General features: G+C 36.7%; 2 protein-coding genes across 2 annotated transcripts in view; one reads left to right on the top strand and one right to left on the bottom strand.

Moving 5' to 3' along the window:
* The window catches only part of LOC135086941 (uncharacterized), a 422,922-nt gene that overhangs the window by 55,409 nt on the left and 348,480 nt on the right, over positions 1-19,033 (bottom strand). The gene's annotated exons all lie outside the window — the stretch shown is intronic.
* On the top strand, positions 6,364-11,622 carry LOC135087121 (uncharacterized). Its single transcript, XM_063981959.1, has 8 exons — positions 6,364-6,377; positions 6,464-6,716; positions 7,188-7,295; positions 7,700-8,190; positions 9,155-9,255; positions 9,567-9,664; positions 9,756-9,911; positions 11,554-11,622. The coding sequence occupies exons 1-8, from the start codon at positions 6,364-6,366 to the stop codon at positions 11,605-11,607; spliced, it is 1,275 nt and encodes a 424-aa protein (XP_063838029.1). The 3' UTR covers positions 11,608-11,622.

Below are 19,033 nucleotides of genomic sequence, written 5' to 3' on the forward strand. Positions count from 1 at the left end.
ATCAGCTACTTCGGTTGTATTGTTTATCCTGTTTATACGATGATAAAGATGATTTAGTAAGGCTTCAGTTCTAGTAAACAAATTTTTTTCAAATTTAAATTTTAAGTTAAGCAAGAGGTTATGTGCTTTTAGCAGCGATTCCTTAACTTGTTTCAGATCATCACTTGGTTCTAAATATGATTCAGATATGTCCTCCGATGAATTTAGTTGGGAAAACTTTACAATTTGTTTGCGTAACTCTTGAACTGAGCCAGATGAACCACCTCGAAGTTCCACCTCATACTCTAATTCAGTCTTTTGTAAAGAAAGGAATTTGGGTGAATATCAACAAACTCGATTTTTGCCTAATTCCGGTGGCGAATTTTAATTTCCACTTTCCAAAACTTTTTTGTGGCAGAAATAATAGTAAATAACTTGTATTATTCAATGATATGGTAGAGATCAAAATGTCATTAATACTTCTCGAGATATGTTAATTTGAAATTCTCAAGAGCCACCGAAATTGTATTTGAGCCACCGAAATTAAGAACCAATCCACCGAAATTTATTTATACAGCGGAATTCGGATTGTTATGGATGATTGTCTCAAATTACTTATTTATTTGTAATCAAGTAAGTATTATTATCCAGTAAAGATGTTTATAATTAAAAACAATATTCAGGCCTGTGTTGTGACCCTAAACAAGCATCAGATCTTCCCATGTGAGTCTCAAGAGCCGACTAAGCAATCGAAATACTGGAGGGTGGACTGCAACATCTTTCCAGGTATTATACTACCATACTGGAACTACCAACCAGCCTGCTAAGCATGGTGATAACGGCAAAATCCCTCCATAGAGAACAAATCCAAAACTTTCTGGCTCTAGCCGCCAACAGCCCCGTTATTCTAGACTCATCACAAAGACATCATAACATGACCCTCAAACCCAGAAACCAACTCTAGTCCCGGGAGGGCGACCAACTGCCTCAGGTTGGTGTTAGGTTTATCTTCCATAAGTAAAAATGTTGGTCTAGGCTAGCCAAGTTTTCATGATGGTATCATATAGGTATGATACCATAGGATAGGTCCTACACTCAGAATTACGCAACTAATATTCGCTAAAGACCATGTGAACTGGAGATTAAGTATGAAGATATTTCTAGATCTATACCAGCTACTGAACTAACACATTACATATTTGTGAGTTAAATGAAAGTAGTACAATTAAGAAACGGAGGACTAAATCCAGCCAGCCTCATGGAGATTGAAGGCCTAGCAAAACATGCCAGAACTGTAAAAGCGTACTGAGCTGCACCCTAATAGTACTGCAAAAATCAAAATGTAGTAATCATTTTTAGACGAACAGGCAATTTAATCACATGTGCATTCTCCGATCACCACACAGCTTATGACCGCAGTCTATGGAGGAACATTATCTGCGGTCGCGATCCTCATCAGTGAGGGACCGAGGAAGAAGAAGAAGTGATCACAGAAATAGAAGAATGCCGAATAAAAGATGCTCAAAAGATGTCGACTGATGAAGTCTAAGCCACGACCAGTGCCAATTCAGCTCCAAAATACCCACGAATTTTCAGCTCGAGTGGCAGAATAGATTGTAACCTACGAGACTAGGGAAATTTTAGCTGTTTCAGAACTATTCTCATCTGTTTTTAAGATTCTGCTTAGTATCGATGTATAAATAGCTATCCAAGTCCTCACGCTGATACAAAGTGTATTATAGAGACGATTTTTTGTAATAAATCGAAAGTTTGTATTTGCGAGGACCAAATTGAATATACCAACATGAATAATGAGGATAGCAGAACCGTTTTGGTAAATGCCTAAGCTGCTAGGAGAGATTAAGAAGCACTACTAGTAATTAGGCTGACGATCGAGATTATCCCGACACTTTAGCGAAGATATCCTAGACTTAAGCTTGAGCGAGATTAGAATGCCCTATTAAAAACAACAAGGTATGAACCAGGAGATAATGAAATCACAACTGAGCTTATGAAATCAGTGGTCGCTTACTATGGGCCTCATAAGAAGGCTCACGGTCACCCAAAGGGCGATGGAGCGGGCTATGCTCGGAGTTTCCCTGCGTGATCGAATCAGAAATGAGGAGATCCGCAGGAGAACCAAAGTAACCGACATAGCTCGCAGAATTGCTAAAATCAAGTGCCAGTGGGCGGGGTACACAGCTCGTAGAGACGATGGCCGTTAGGGCAGGAAAGTTCTCGAGTGGCGACCACGGGCTGGAAGACGTAGCGTGGGCAGGCCTCCTACTAGGTAGACCGACGATCTGGTAAAGGTCGCGGGAAGAGCATGGATGCGGGCAGCGCAGGATCGTTCATTATGGAAAACCTTGGGGGAGGCCTTTGTCCAGCAGTGGACGTCATTTGGCTGAAACGAAAGAACGAACATGCAACTTCTGAAGTAATTGTATGAAAACTTCATCATATCAGCCCTCCCCCAAGATCACAACTCGAAACTTATCTGATTGCTGCGAGGGTTCATAGTTGGAGACACCATAATCTCTTAAAGTCTTCACTACCTCCCACTTAGAGGTTTTCAAGCTTCTGAGCTAGACCGAGCTCAGTATCAAGATACGGCGAGTACATCACACAACTTCGATTAACTGACGATATTGTAGTTATGACTGAGACCTTAGTAGACCTAGGTACAATGCTCCAGAGCCAATAAGACCAATCCTGGCAATAGATTCGCCACCGGAGCCACCGAAATTGCGCCACCGGAATTAAAAAACTGTAACAAAATTCAAATTATAAAGAAAACTATAATTCTGATCAATAATTTCTGTATGCAGATACAACAAAACACCAAACTTTAATCATGTTAAAGAATCGTTTAGCATCTAAGTAAGTAGCTTTCACTCATACACTTGTCAGCGAAATTGAAAAATTTTGTATTCCTATGCCGCTGATACAAATATTTACGGGTCTGCTGGAAAAACAATACCACAAGTCGCAAATCTTTATAGCCCGATCAGGAGGACACAGCTGTGTGATGCAGGGAAGAAGAACTCTACGTCTCTCAAAGCTTCTTTGGAGATGTAAGAGAGTGTCGAAATTGAGCCACTGTAATTGCTTTTTTTCGTGGGACAGTTTTGAAAGGCTATTTAAAACACTTAAATTATGAAATATCACATTTCTTTCATATCATTTGGAAGTCTTATTTAATGTATTTTATGGCTATACTATTCTTAAATTACTAGAATCCCCGAGAAAGAAGGAATAACACAATTTATGAGTAGAAATAGAGTTAGGACACGCCACCGCTATTAGATTTTGGGTCTTTGAAAATTTTTTTAGTACATAAAATAACTACCTATTGTCCTGAAGACTTTGCTATCGTGTAAAACGCTGTTTAAACTATATACAGAAAAAAAATCATCGCTCTAGTTACATTTCTTCCATCGATTCTCAGCTCCGCCGCGTAAAAAACGTGCTTGGGATATTCACCCATTTAATTGGGTACGACATCTTCCTTAAATAAGAAGGGTATGTGTTGCAAAATTATATAATGCTAGTAATATCTAACTACTCTAAATACTAATGATTTTTAAGCAAGGTACTAATTCGGTGAAAGTACTTGTCATACAATGTGTGGTTTTAATATTTAATTAAAGAGGTTCTGAACCACTTACAATATACATTATTGTTTTTTTTTTAAATAATTTGACGTTTCATATAAAAAACCACACATAGATAACACATATTAATAGCATAATCAGTCTTATACTAGGTTTAAGCCAACACCAGAAAAAACCATTAATTGCTAAAAAAAACAAGTGACACTTCGGTTGCAATTATACTCGTTATTGGGCGCCAATGTACCGTACCATTTTAGATGGGAGGTATAAAAATTATAGAAATGAAAAAGTAATTTTAAATTTAACAAAAAGGTTTAATTACGACTCTTCAGGGAGTGGATAAACAATTGCAACGCGAAGAATCACCAGTCTTAAGCTCAATCAAAACCACTGCCCTTTTATCCGTGGAGAAGCGATGACACGAAGTTGGGGTCACGAAGTTGTGATATCGTAGGGTAGTCCGATGACAAAAATGCAGCAATCACCTCCGCCGTAAGCCTGATTATGGAGAGTGAGCCGGGAGCAGCAATCGAAATCCGGTACTGGATCCCCGTTATCGGGGTGACGCACACAGACTTAATTAGATTCTGAGGTGTAAAAACTTCACGAGTTCGTAAACCTTATATTTAAAAAATCTGCAGTTAAAGTGGTACGTGTCTGCGTACGGATGTTTCGCGAGACACAGTCATGGATTCGCGATCGCTGCGAGCATTCGCCGCGCCTTGAATCATTCGGCGTTCGTTCGTTCGCTCCAAAGATATAATAACAATGGTATCGCGCAGTTTGCTTACAAAAACAGTTCTTTCTATAAATATTATAATTTATTAAATGTTAGTATTTTTCTGATTTAATTGTATATTATTTCTTTTTTTTTTAACAAATTTTTTTAATAATTTCGATTTTAATTTTTAAGAATAGTGTAACGAAGCGTTACAGTCGATACGTCCTTTATACGGTATAACCGTAAAATCGCAAAAATGCCCTTTCGGGGGCCCCACCACTTAAGCACAACTCCGGCGAATTCGAAAACCTAGGATATTCTTAACACCTTTGCTGCGGCAGTAAATTTCTAATACTTTCCATTCCTTCGGTACAAGGTCATTAAACCTGGTATTAAAACTTACATTGTGGCGGCACAAGGCTTAAAGACCTTGTAATATTTAAGATATATTAATTTTATTTTTTGCTTCATGTTAATAGATATTGTGTTTTTTTTCTTTGAATATTAATAATAATGCATTTATTGACATACACCTGAAGGCGTTCGTGAATAACTTGTTTAGTATAAAAATTATAGCTATATTCAAAATACAAGGCTTATGCACCCTGTGCCGCACTGAAGTAGGGAAGTCTGGTGGGTATTCTAGGGATGTGAAATACAAATATCGATAGTTTAAATTAAGTTTTAATAAAAATTTAAAAAAGTAAGAAACAAAGATGTTATAATAATTTAGTCTAAATATTTTACAAATAAGACATACGTGCATAAATACTTAAATAAGCTATATTTAAAGAAAACATATTATTTAATAACATTTAGTTACAACTTAAATGTACTTAAATGTTTGTCACGAAAAACATTATTTAAATTAGCAATAAATCGTGTAGCAAATTAAATTATAATCAATTTGCAGTTTTGATTTTGTTTGTTTCTCTTGTCGCCATGTCGACATGTGCGTTTCTTACGAATGCGAGGCAACACTGGCTGCACGAAACTAGCGTGGGGTGCGGTACCAGGTGCGCAGGGTACAAGGTGCTTCGACCTGGTTTCGCATTGTGAAGACATTTTATTACTTCCGTGCGGTACCAGGTCTAAAAACCTGGTATTAAGGTAGGTACATCATTGGATTCTATTTTAAGAATACATCATAGATATATATTCATCACTTTCCTACACCGGACCCAATTGAAGTTATGCCTTTCGCACGACAAGGAAGACTATAATTTTCTTAGCCGCACGGTAAGCGAGACGTACACAAGGTCGATAGACCTGGTTTCGCACTCAACGTGTTAATGGGCAACAAATGAAGCTATTAAAACAAAACCTTTTGTAGGACTTATTTCCGATTTGATTAATTTTCATATTTTATTCTACTGGCCTATTTACCAAATTATTGTTTGGCCATGTTTCATTTACACAAAGATTATTAATTAACGAAATTTTACATTTTGCAACTTACTACCTTACCTACCTTTACCTACTTACTTCCTGAGGTCAAAAGACGCATTTTGAAGTTGGTTTAAATGCGTAATGACCACATACTTACGAGTAAGTAGTAGTGTAGGTACATACTTGATATTAATTCCATTTTGCATGTACAATATTCTCATAATAATACCTATGTCAGTTCTAACGAGTGATTACATTCAGAACGTACAAGGATAGCATTGACAGGGGAATTTAATACAGAATATTACTGCGTTAATTGGACACGAGTGCGATGGTCTAACTACATAACACAACGCAGTGGGCCTGCTTGTGCTGTTTGGTTTATAAGACCAGCAAATTATCAATGAGGTTAAAAGTTTAACTTACAAGCATAATGCTACAGGAGATGTACCACCACGATATTCCGTAGCTACTGCAATATAACGTCTTCTTCACAAAAAAGACACGCAGGAGTCTACTGAATCTGCTTTCATTGATTTTAATTTCGTATGTTCATAAAAAAGTTTTCAAAGACGCACGTCATTCAAAGCTTTGTATTCAACCATCACTGTATTTATAAACTTCTTTGTTGAACGTATTTCTGAGTTTTACTTCCTAAAAATGTTATTTAGAAGGTACCATTTGCAGGAAACGCCAGTGTATTCAGTCAATTCGCCACAATGTTGTACATCTCATGACTCATACGACTAACATTTTGCAGAGAGAAGTCCCCAATAGCATTGGATTATTTCAAAATGATAAGGACCTTTATGGTCGCCCCGGGCGCATGGCCGGCGGAAATATTCGGAGAGAAGCTTTCGGTGCTCGTGATATATCACAGGGCGACTCTGCCGTACCACACGAGCCTCATTGTCGTCGGGGAGCTTTACTACATATGGACCCACATGGATGAGTTAGGTTTTCTCGATTTGGGACATATGGTTATAACAACGCTTTTAGGAATACTAACAGCGGTGAGTACCTATCTTTGTTCTCAGATAGAGAATGGTTGATATAATACCTGCCTATATTGGTTATTTAGGTGTGGAGAGCTAACCTAAATAAATTAATAGTTTTAAAAAACTAAAAACACCCTTTTAATTACTGCACTAAAAGGCCAATAACAAACTCGATGAGTTTCCGCCGTTTCGTTTAGGAGTTCCTATGGACACCTCCCGTCTCCATCATCAGGACCCTAGACATCATCTAGCACTAAAGTGCTCGAAAAGACAAATCCAATGAATCCAAACTCCATCCATCATCAGACTAGCTCGATGGCACCATAATAATATTGTATTGTCATTTAATGTACTTACATTTGTGCCAAGTTTCTTGATGATACAAGAATTAGAAGTGCGTGTAATTCAGATTCTTAGATTCCATTACATAGTTAGTTTATAGGTACCTACACGACGACCTGTGTGTTAAAAATATTACGTTTACAGGTCCGAAGTATACTACCACAATTGCAGAACTATCATAAGTTGCTGCTAAGATTTATAAATGAGATGCATTTGTTACATTTTAAAAATAAAGGAGCATATTACAGAAAGGTAGGTCCAAAAATTTTACCTGCCTAGATCGCAGTTATTACCTAAATGGTATTTAAGGTCATGTAGAAAGGTCGTGGGTTCGATTCCCGCCTTGCGCAGTCCGATTTTTTCAAGTTGTTTATTTATAATTTAAATCGTAGGTATTTCTTGTATATTAGAACACGACAAAGGGGTTTCTTTTACCCGACCTACTCATACATACGGACGTTAATAAATGCTCGGAAGTGCTGAAGAGCCTACTTAAAAGAGACCTTACATAAACCTACTTGACTAGGTATTTGTAGTTTAGGGCAATTATTATACAATTCGCCAAACAAGTTACTTTTGAAGTTTACGAGTAATAATTGCAATATAACACCTGCAAAGAGTCAATCACAAAATTAAGTTTGTTCTTTTTTTTTCAGATGAACGACACTATTGACAGATTTTCTTCTTATTACACTAAATTTTCAGTTGTATTAATATTTATGGCAATAATTATGTTTAACTTTGCACCATTGGTTAATAACATTACAAACGTTTTTATTTTTGAAACTGAGAACTACACTTTGGAATTTTCCTTAAATTACCAGTATCCTGGATTTAACCCGACCGATTACTTCACAACTACTTCAATATACAATGTCTATCTGTCGTACAATTGCGCTATGATGGTGTCTGGACTAGATCTAATATTGTTTATAATAATTTTCCAAATAATCGGGCATGTGTACATCCTGAGATACAACCTTGAGAACTTTCCGTGGCCAAAAAATAAAGTGGTTTTCAAACTAGGGGATATTTCAAAATACAAAATAAACGAGAGCATCACATCCGAAATGTTTGACGCAGAAGAAAACAAAGAAGTGCGTTTAAAATTGGCAGAATGCATTGAACATCATAAACTAATAATTGGGTATGTTGTTGTTATGTGTTTGAATACTATCTTTAAGACATTTCACACTAAAATGAAGTCACATTCATCTAATCTTTTAGCTATATCTACTATATAAAAATAAGTCGGGTTTTCCTCCCTGACGCTATAACTCCAGAACGCACGAACCGATTTCCACGGTTTTGCATTCGTTGGAAAGGTCTCGGGCTCCGTGAGGTTTATAGTAAAGAAAATTCAGGAAAAATTTAAAGGGGATAAAACGGGATCCACGCGTACGAAGTCGCGGGCGGCCGCTAGTTATGTCTATAAAAGCGAAAGGTCACTGATTGACTGACTCACTCATCACGAAATCTCAGAAATTACAAGTGCTAGGAGTCTCAAATTTTGCATAGGGGTTCCTTTTAGAACGTAGGTGCTCACTAAGACGAGATTTTGAAAAATTCAACCCTTAAGTGGGTAAAACGGGATCCACGCGTACGAAGTCCCGGGCGGCCGCTAGTGTAAATATACAACTTAAGGCCTTTCAAACTAAGCGTCACAAACGCAGCGTCTATTAACTTTGGTCTTGTGACACTAACGCCGCGTCACTAACTCGCTTCGAGAGGCTACCTTTTAGACCAAAGTTATAGACGCTGCGTCTGTGACGCTTAGTTTGAAAGGCTACCTTAAGATACACCGCATTTCCGGATCTACCCATCCCTCTAGCTCCCTCAGATGAATTTTAAAATACGGAAATTGAGTTATCGACCTATCTTCACAGTTTCCATGTTTTCCTCTTGCTTGACAGTTCGTACCGGTGATTTAGAAGGTGGAAAATAATTATGCTTCAACCACACCAACGCGTGCAGATCGCCATCGCCGGCGCGATCACGGCGCGATCAAATGCCGATGACAGGTCGCATGAACTGTCATGGGTCGCGCGACCTTTCATTGGCCTTTGTTCGCGCCGGCGATGGTGATCTACACGCGTTGGTTTGTGCTTTAGATTTACAGATGATCTTTCGGCATTGTTCGGGCCCATTTTAGCCTTTAATTATTTATTTCATCTGATTTGCTGTAGCTTGTTACTACTGGAATGTTCGAAAGGTAATTGTAATAATTTATTAACTACTTAATTAACAAAACATACTCGTCTATTAATTAAACTTTTGAGGTAAAATAGCGCGTATTAGGAGAGGCCTGGCTCAGTAATGCCGTGGGATTGCTATAGGTTGATGATATATAAGTAACACACATAAACATAGGCAAGACGGATTGTTGTGGAAATCCTTGAGGAAGGCCTATATCCAATATGATGCGAAGACCAAACTAACGGTACCCAAACAGCTATGTTTTACCTCAAAAATACTCTCATTAGGTTTAAAACAATTAATGATTTGCATAATGCATGTTTGCAGGTGGCTACAGTGAGATGATTCGTTATGGATCCCTGACTATACTTATATACTTCCAACTGATTCAAATGTCAGTTATTTTTGAGATGTTGGGTTCAGAGGTTAGTCAGATATTTAAAATACAATTGAGTAAGAATATTTGACTTTTACAGTTACCTAACTTGATGTTTAAACCTCTATTGTCCTATACAGACTGAAAAGTTGCCAGATTCAGCTTACTTCCTGCCGTGGGAGTGCATGGACACCAGCAACCGGCGGACGGCGTGCATCATGCTGCACAAGATGCAGTACAAGATCAGCCTCAAGGCGCTGGGGCTGGCGGCCGTCGGCGTCAGCACCATGACCGGGGTAAGGAATACGAGTCCTTCAATGTAGATATAGCGAGACAGATTCAGCTTACTTTCTGCCGTGGGAGTGCATTGACACCAGCAACCGGCGGACGGATTTATTAATTACTAGCTGACCCGGCGAACTTCGTACCGCCTTAGCGTAGAGATTTTCTTTATATTTTTTTCCGTAAAAACCTTGTACAGAGTATTAGAAAACTACAAAAAAAAAATCAGCCAAATCGGTCAAGCCGTTTTCATGTTATGTCGTGACAACGGAAAACGGGTTTCATTTTTATATATATATATAGATATATAGATAGATAGATAAGTAAATACACCGTGTTACTTTGCATTCTTGCCATATTCACAGAGATAAAAGTAGGGAACAATACCTATTATTTAAGATAAACAAGAGACTCCCATAAAGAAAGAACACTAAGATTTTAGTAAATTTGGTTTTTCAGTACAAATTGGAATAAACCAATCTTGTCTCGCACGTTCTACAGGTGCAAGTGGAATAAACCTAGTGGGCGTGGCCTAGTTCTTAATAATCTGTTGTTTTATGGCTCTGGGTACCAGCCTGTTTATCCAGTCATAATAATTATTTTAAAATACTCTTCAGTTGATTTCAGATTTTCCTTTCTACTTTACGGGCTTAGGACCGTCAAAAATACGTAATAATTATTAGGGTTTTAATTAATTTATAACATTGTACCCTATTTTTACAAATTAATAAATTAAGTAGGTAGGTATGAAATGGAATCACCTTACTCACAATTAATTATTTATTTATAAGTTCCTACTTACAAAGTTTACGTACTGCGAAGCAAGTGTTCAAAGTGTCCTCCGTTCTGATCATCTGATGAAGGCACAGTCTAGCACGGCGAAGCGTAGGTTTTTCGCTTTAGTTTTCGCAACACATAGGTAAACGTTTTGTCTCACAGTTTCACTAAAACATTCCTTTCATGTAACGCGTTTACACTGTTTATCTCTTCTGCGCATACCAGTCGTTTCAAGTCACTCCAAAAATCCATTGGTGTCAGGTCCGAGGATCGTGGTGGCCAAGCTACTGGACCCCTCGTCCAATCCACTGTTCACCAAATGTCACCAAACGTATTATTCGCGCACTTGACGTTCCTTATTGTGTAGTAGAGCATTTGGTGTAACGCTAAGGGTACCTACAAGCATTCATCAAGCATTTCGTCTAAGACGTTTTGCAGACACTCCAAGCACCATTTTGATTAAATTGTTCGTTGTTTGAATACACTTCAGAGATTTTTGTATTATTTATAACGTGATTTGTGATTGATGGATTTCTCAGTTTTTATAATTAGTGGTGTGTTTAACAGATTGTCGATAAAATAAAATACTCAAGATTAAAAAAAAAATTTTTGTCATTATTTTTTTGCGGATTTGTGTTCAGTATCAGTAATATAGTAACCTCTGTAAATATGGTAAGAATGCAAAGTAACACCCTGTATATTAAAAAAATCTAAATCAAAATTATCTTTATTTGTTTAGACTAATTAAATTAGTACTTGAAAATCGTCAAAAGTATAAAGAGGCTATATTTAGTCTACAGACCTGCCACCTAGGTAAGTGATTCCATTCAATGAAAAAATAAATTTAGCTAGATATTTATTTTTTGAGTATTGTTTCAGATTCTGAAGACAACATTTTCATATTATGCATTTTTGCTAACAATGGGAGATTAGAAAAAAGGAGCAAAAATCAAAGACACCTTTTATAACTTATTTATTAGACATACAGTACACACCACACACACACACACACATTCTAATAATAACATTTTCAGTCACCTATTTTATTGTTGTACTCATAATCACTATTGTTTTGTAAGTACTAACAACTAAAATAATGTTTATTTTATCCTATGATTGTAATAATGTTAACTTAAAAAATTACATAAAAATCTGACACTGAGTTTTACTCTATTTCAATAACTTGGATACACCGGGCATTATCGCGTTGACTCGTCCATCGCAGTAGTTCCCAGGTTCGATTCCTGCTTGGATTTGCTTTCTGAAATTTGGTGCCGGTAAGTAGGTATCACAAAGTGAACTATCCCCATACAAATTTTACCCTAAGCTCGAGTCAAACGGAAATCGATCTTTCCTGAACAGCCACACAGAACGTCACGGCACAAAATATAACAGAAGGTAAACTTCATACTAAGCGCGCTCGAGCCACGCACACATAGACACCGCTCACGTACGCGTTATCAAGACTGTCTTGGACGAATGCGAGGCGGCGTCTTTCCGTTCTATACATGGCCAGAACGCACCCATAGGAAACTGCTCGTGTATATTTTGTAGTGCCCGTTTGTAAATCTGTGACTCCAAACTATACACGAATTTTGCGTACTAATCGTGTATAGTTTGGAAGAGCTTAGTAAAAGAAGTCATATCCAAACTATACTCGATTAGTTTCTACTACACCACTTACACTTGACTAGAGTGTGTTTAGTTGATATTGATTTAGTAAAATATGGAATTATATTTAAAATTACATTTATTCGATATTATTACATAAAATATTATTATTTTACTGAATCTATAACAAATCTAGATTTTTAACACTATTGTAAGTGGTTTTTGAAATTAAATTGATTAGGTAGATTTCAAATTAAATAACAATTATTAGTGTAATCATAAATTCATTTAAAATGAGAGAGAGTGAGATAAGAAAGTTCAACGTGCATTATTAATACATTATGCGAGACTTTAAATGCTAGGTTTGTATTATCGGCCGTTTGGTGTAGTGGTTCGAAACGGACTACTATTCCGGAGGGAGCGGGTTCGATTCCCGCACAGTACAAACATTTGTGTGCATGAACATATTTGTTTGTATTGGACTGGGTGTTTTCTATGTATAGTAAGTATGTATTTACAAAAAAAAAAGTATTTAAGTATGTTTAATACTTAGTATTATGTACAAGCTTTGCTTAGTTTGGGACTAGAAGCGCAGTGTAAAATGTCTAAGGATATTTATTTATTATTTATTTTATTTATTAACTTTTATCTCAAGAACAAAATCATTTTGACATAATAATATTTCCATACCTACATAATTCTTAATTTAAGAGTTATTCGAGAATTAGTGAAAATTAAATATCAGCCCCAAAACAAATATCTTTTCTATGGCAGAATACGTGTCGAAAGATGATTCAATGTTTAAAGTAGACACGCAGATATGAATTAATATGTAATAGAAAGAGAGGTCAATAAGACAAAATGACTAGCATGCAACTACTCGCGTATAAATTGTAATCACGCACTTATTACAATACATACATGATTAGTCCGTATGCGTACTGGCGATGTATATTTTGGAGTAAGATAATTGACATAAGTCACTACAAAGTATACGCGAGCAGTACGCAGCATATGCGTACTGGTCGTGTATAGTTTGGAGGAGCTTAGTAAAAAAAGTCATCTCCAAACTATACTCGATTAGTTTCACACCCTTGCGTTTTGGCTATGTATAGAACGGAAAGACGCTGCGAGGCGCGACTGCGTTCGCTTGAGTGACACTGCTCACGCGTTTGTAAAATTATTTTGTTTGTGCGAAAATGAGTGAACAACAAAAAAGGGGTATTATAACATTTGTTAAGTAGACGGTTGCTTACACTCAACATTAAAAACTAAACTTTCGTTTTTTAAACTACCAGTTGATTCCGGGAGGTAAGTAAGGTATTTATTTGTATTTAAATAGTTCGTTTATCGTTGACAAATTGAAAGCCAACTCAATTATTAGTAATATCGAATTGTTTTAAAGAGGTTTTAGGAATTGTTGGATAATAGTGTCAACCACTCAACTACATACTACTTCCTTCTCGTGTATTTGTTTGCAAACTATTACTATAATAACGTACTAAACATAACTACATAATTATACGTGGATATCTGTTATTGTCTTTCTTCCATAGTATTAAGAGTTACATTTTACAAACAAAAGCTGGTTTTATACAATATAATTTTCATTTCAATTCAAACTGACTGAAAATGACCATTTTTGACAGTTAATGATTAGTTTTTGACAAATTTGACCGTAATTGACGGTAAGTCAAATTCCATCACCTTAGTCATTTTCAACACTAGGCCATCGACGTCCGTTCGGCACATTCGCGACACCCCTGACTTTTGGATCTCGACCGCGTCCAGAGATTTGAAATTCGAAGGAAAGTCGCGTTTCGTCGGTTTATATGAAGTTCAGAAGTTGCAATACTGTATGATATTATTACCGTGACTGAACTGTCCCACCAAACTCAATGACAATGACTCAATGGCGCTACCATCGTTCAACTAAATGGTTTCCAACAAAAATCGGAACCAGCGATCCGGTATTTACGGTGGCGCCCCACTGTCAATGTCATGGATAGGACCTCAGATCATAGAAGGGAATAGATGTGAAACGGGGGCGTGGCGCGTGTCTCCGCGATATGCCCAGAAACGAACATCAGCCGCGTAGCTAGGTTAGTCGCGATTCAGTCGTACTAAGGAAATGTTCTCCGATATTTTGGATAATGCGTCGTTACGTGCAATAAAACAAGTGAAACGCAGAACTACAGGAACAATGGAGTCATTTACTACATGTAAGTATTGCAAATCCATTGGTATTTTGCTTATAAATAAAAAAAACTAAACATTTTTACGAACGAATTCAGTGCCGTAACAGTTACTGCGATATCGAAATCAGTGGTGATAAAAATTCTAACACACTTGTACATTGACGATTTAGTTAGCAACCACTTTATGTCATGCTCAACTACTGCGCAATGTATTTAATTTCTTCCGATATCCACTTTCGTGTGAAAATACACAGTACGGCCGCATGTGCCGGTCGTAACATAGTGCCGTGCTCGTGTTCTAATGCGGTTTGCTATTATCGATAAATAGAAGTAAATTATAATTTTCTATTTTGTAATTTTAAATAAAAAAATGATGTGTTACTTGCGATTATAAGATTTTCCAAAAAAAATAATAACAGTAGAAGTAATTAGTAACTGTCAACTATGTAATTACTATAAGAGCTAGTTGAAAGCCTAATATAGGCATTATTTTTGATAAACATTATGCGGTACGCAGATCGCCATAATTAAAAAGTAAATGCGTGATAGTAGTTAATAATAACGTATAATAATAAAAAGGTTTTCATACATAAGCATTTTGTGAAATCAGTTTCGATCCTTGCCCCTAGCGATTTAAAGTATCGATATCTTGTCAACTCCATTTTATCTTTGTTCTCTCACTGGCGTTTTCAATGTGTGCGTCACGTCACGCGGCCATTGATTGGCCATGAGGCATGCCTTCTGGCCAATCACAGCACTTTTAAGCCGGTTGCACATGTTGTCGTAGACTCTCAGTCGCTTTGTTTTTACACAGTTGAATGTGTGTGTGGGAGCTGTGGTGGGGGAAATGTGGGGACACTGGTTCTCGTTGTAGTTACGCGCGACTTCATATCTATTCTCTTTCTATGATCTGAGGATAGGACAGTTCAGTAGGTATTTTGGAACTATAAGATCGATTTAGGACGGGCGACCAATCTGCTCTCGTTGGTTTTGCTAAAGCTTTATCGTAAGTAGGTACGTAAACCGGGGTTACTTTGTTTCACGGGATGACTTTGATCGAAACTTCCATTTCGTATAAAATGAATCACGAATTGCGTAAAACTAAACGCAATTTGGTAGTTTTTTTTTATAGATTAGCAACACGGAAGAATTGTTAAATTCTTTTTGAGAACTCGCGGGAAATTCGCCAATAATTTTAATTAAAAAAGGTAATTAATATATTGTTATTCTCTATTTTTTTGCAAAACTTGTACTTATTTACGTGATAGTAAAATGCTAGATAAACTCCATCATGTGGCCTATGATCGATTAACTCATATACAGTGCTTATTGTTATTCTAACTTCAAAGATAATGCAATGACTTGAATTTGTTTGATGCGGGGTGTCATTGATAGGGTATAGGTAGGGCGTCCTTTCTAAAAAATAAACTGTTTTCTTAAAAAATCTGGATTATACTGCTTTTCATGAACTTTCAAGGAAAACTTTAAGCTAGGGATACGTTAAACGTTAGGATAGGGAAAGTTACTAACGATAAATAACCTACTGGTACGGTACTAGGTATAGAGAGAGATATTTCCTGGGTAATCTTGTATTTAATTTGTACCTACGTTTATTAAAAATAAACCTTATATCATGAGGTGCAATGAAAATCTACGGAACTGTTACTCGTAGGATTTTAGAAAAAGATTGCATTAACCTAAGTTCCAAAAGGCTATTATTATTTATTCACTGGAGGCCAATATGCTATAATTTTCTGCATGACACGATGACACATAATTAAATGTTATTTTACCACCCAACATGCGTTTAAACAAGGCCGCACACTTGAATTTTAATTTAAAAAAGTATTTTAAGGCGTAAACGTTGTAAGTATTATCACAGAATAATAATATGTACTACGTACAGAAGTTTTACTTCGCGAAGGTATTTAAAAAAATGTATGCTCAATGTCATTAACAATATGGTGTAATTTAGCCTGTCTCAAGAGTCAAGCACCATTTTGTTGACAAACGTCAGTGATCGGCACTGCGCCGAAGCTATAGGGCTGACTTCGGTAAAATGATGTGACGTGAGGTGCCAAACTGCGGAAAATGGCGGAGGAAATACATGATTTAGCATGAATTATCATGAATAATATTAACTACTTATTTACCTCTCAGTGTCTTGAGGCAACTTAAAAAAGTACATTCTGTGTTTTTATCATTATTTAGGCAGTTAAATATTGCACAGTATTTACTACACCATTTTCTTTATTTTCTTCCATCATACACAAGAATACGCGTGCGTGAGTCAATGTTCGCTCGTATGTGAGGCCTTGTCGAATAGTATCCTGTAGGTGGGCCATCGTGCGTGTTTTGTTTTCGATGTAAACTCGCGGAGATGAACAGGCCTGGTATTATTATTATAGCCACGATAGCGCAACGGTGAAGTGGTCGGACTGGCCGACTAGTCGAAATCCGAGGAACGCGGGTTCGAATCCTACCGCCGCACAGTAGTTTGATTTTAAAAATAGGTGGACATACGATCGAAAGTCATAATTTCACCGAAACAAAAATTGTTTTGGATAGCATTTTGAATGCTGATCAACATTTGTCATTATACATTTTTCGATAAAACGAGCCTTTCATGCTTAAAAAAAATATGACAAGAAAATTTGTATGGAGAAAAATCATTTTTATTTTTTTTCTGGCTACTGTTGCAAACTGTAGCGGTCAAACCTTATGTAGTCGTAAGTACCTATGGTGCCGAATATTACTACATAAATACTTTTTGCGGGCACGCGCGGCGAAGCGAGTAATGGACAATATGGACATGCAAAATTTTAAATATTTTTATTTATAGATTATTGATTTTAATGCACTTAAAGTAATTATTAATAGAAAAATATACTTAGTGTAACTTACTACAGCCCCCTATTACCTCATTTCACGCCAAAACCTTTCACACTAGAACCTACGTTTGTAGGTACTAGGTAGCCTAACTCGATCATTGACAATAAAATATTCACTGCTGGTCTACTGGTTATTGTGTAAGGTAGATTAGGTAGATATCTACCCTTTACCTAGCTATATACCTACTTATTGGCACTTATAATACCGACAGACATGATTAAATAAGTCTTCAAGCAAGAACCCTTGACTTCAATGGTTATGAAAGATTTTTTTACTTTCTAGAGTAGTCCTGAATAGATCCTTAAATCATTTTGACTGACATAATCGATTACAGTAGGTAGCGAGATAGTTTCAATTTTGATAGAACTGTAATAATTTCCAGTTCTTCTGTTGAATAGTCTTGTACTTTCGCAAAAATATTCTTTTTTTTGGCTTCTTTAAAGAGGTGTGAGTTCCTTTCCCTTTATCTTTTTAAAAAGATAACGTACATAACACCTTCATCAAGTAGGTCACCTTCTTTTCAAACATAAGGTTTGAAATATAACACCTTTATCCAATCATCAAACTGAGAAAAATCTGAAATCCGACATTAATCACCTTCTTCCATTCATGTCTTCAATTATTATCTTCGTTCGAAAAACAACCAAAAAAGATATTTTAGCCTAATTCACTTATCTTGAACAGAGTGTTCAAAATAATCAAAGTCACTCACATACCTACTTACTTTTTCCGAAAGAATCCAATAGGCAGTTATGCAGTACACCAAAATGTTATCACATTATCTGCATCATGTATCAGCAGTTTTTGTGTACGTTAGTTGGCATATAAAACTATAGGTAGATGTGAACATAATGGATCTGCAATACGGCTCGGAAACGTGACCTCTCAATATAGGCCTTATAAATAAGCTCAAAATTGCACAACGTGCTATGGAGAGGTTGTTCGATGTTTATTTACGAGATCGAATCAGAAATGAGGAGGAGATCCATAAACGAACTAAAGTCGCTGACATAGCCCAACGGATTAGTAAGCTAAAGTGGCATAATACGCAGAAGTAATGGCCGAGGGCAGCAAGGTTCTGGAGGCCACGTACCGGAAAGCGCAGCGTAGGACGTCCACCCACAAAGTGGACCGACGACATCATAAAAGTAGCAGGAAGGCCCTAGATGCAGGCCACCACCAAGCGGCCATTGTGGAAATCATTGGGGGAGGCATATGTTCAGCAGTGGACGTCCTAAGGTTGAAATGATGATGGATGATGAATAATGTGTGGAGGAGGGTTACGGATATTCCCATTTATGATGGAATTATTCGACTAACTTGAATAAAGAGCCATAAAAATTTATTGTTTACTATATGGGTTGAAACTCTTACTGAACCCACTACCTACTGTAATCGATTATGTCAGTCAAAATGATTTAAGGGATCTATTCTGGATTACTCTAGAAAATAAAAAAATCTTTGATAACCATTGAAGTCAAGGGTTCTTGCTTGAAGACTTATTTAATCATGTCTGTCGGTATTATAAGTGCCAAGAAGTAGGTATATAGCTAGGTATAGGGTAGATATCTACCTAATCTACCTTACACCATAACCAGTAGACCAGTAGTGAATATTTTATTGTCAATGATCGACTTAGGCTACCTAGTACCTACAAA

Source organism: Ostrinia nubilalis, chromosome Z (genome assembly GCF_963855985.1).
Source record: "Ostrinia nubilalis chromosome Z, ilOstNubi1.1, whole genome shotgun sequence".
Taxonomy (NCBI): domain Eukaryota; kingdom Metazoa; phylum Arthropoda; class Insecta; order Lepidoptera; family Crambidae; genus Ostrinia; species Ostrinia nubilalis.

What these genes read in the sequence shown, in the direction of transcription:
- LOC135087121 (XM_063981959.1), top strand. An exon ending in ACTACTGGAATGTTCGAAAG is followed by an intron (nt 9,256 to 9,566) that starts GTAATTGTAATA and finishes GCATGTTTGCAG; the next exon opens with GTGGCTACAGTGAGATGATT. An exon ending in TTGAGATGTTGGGTTCAGAG is followed by an intron (nt 9,665 to 9,755) that starts GTTAGTCAGATA and finishes TGTCCTATACAG; the next exon opens with ACTGAAAAGTTGCCAGATTC.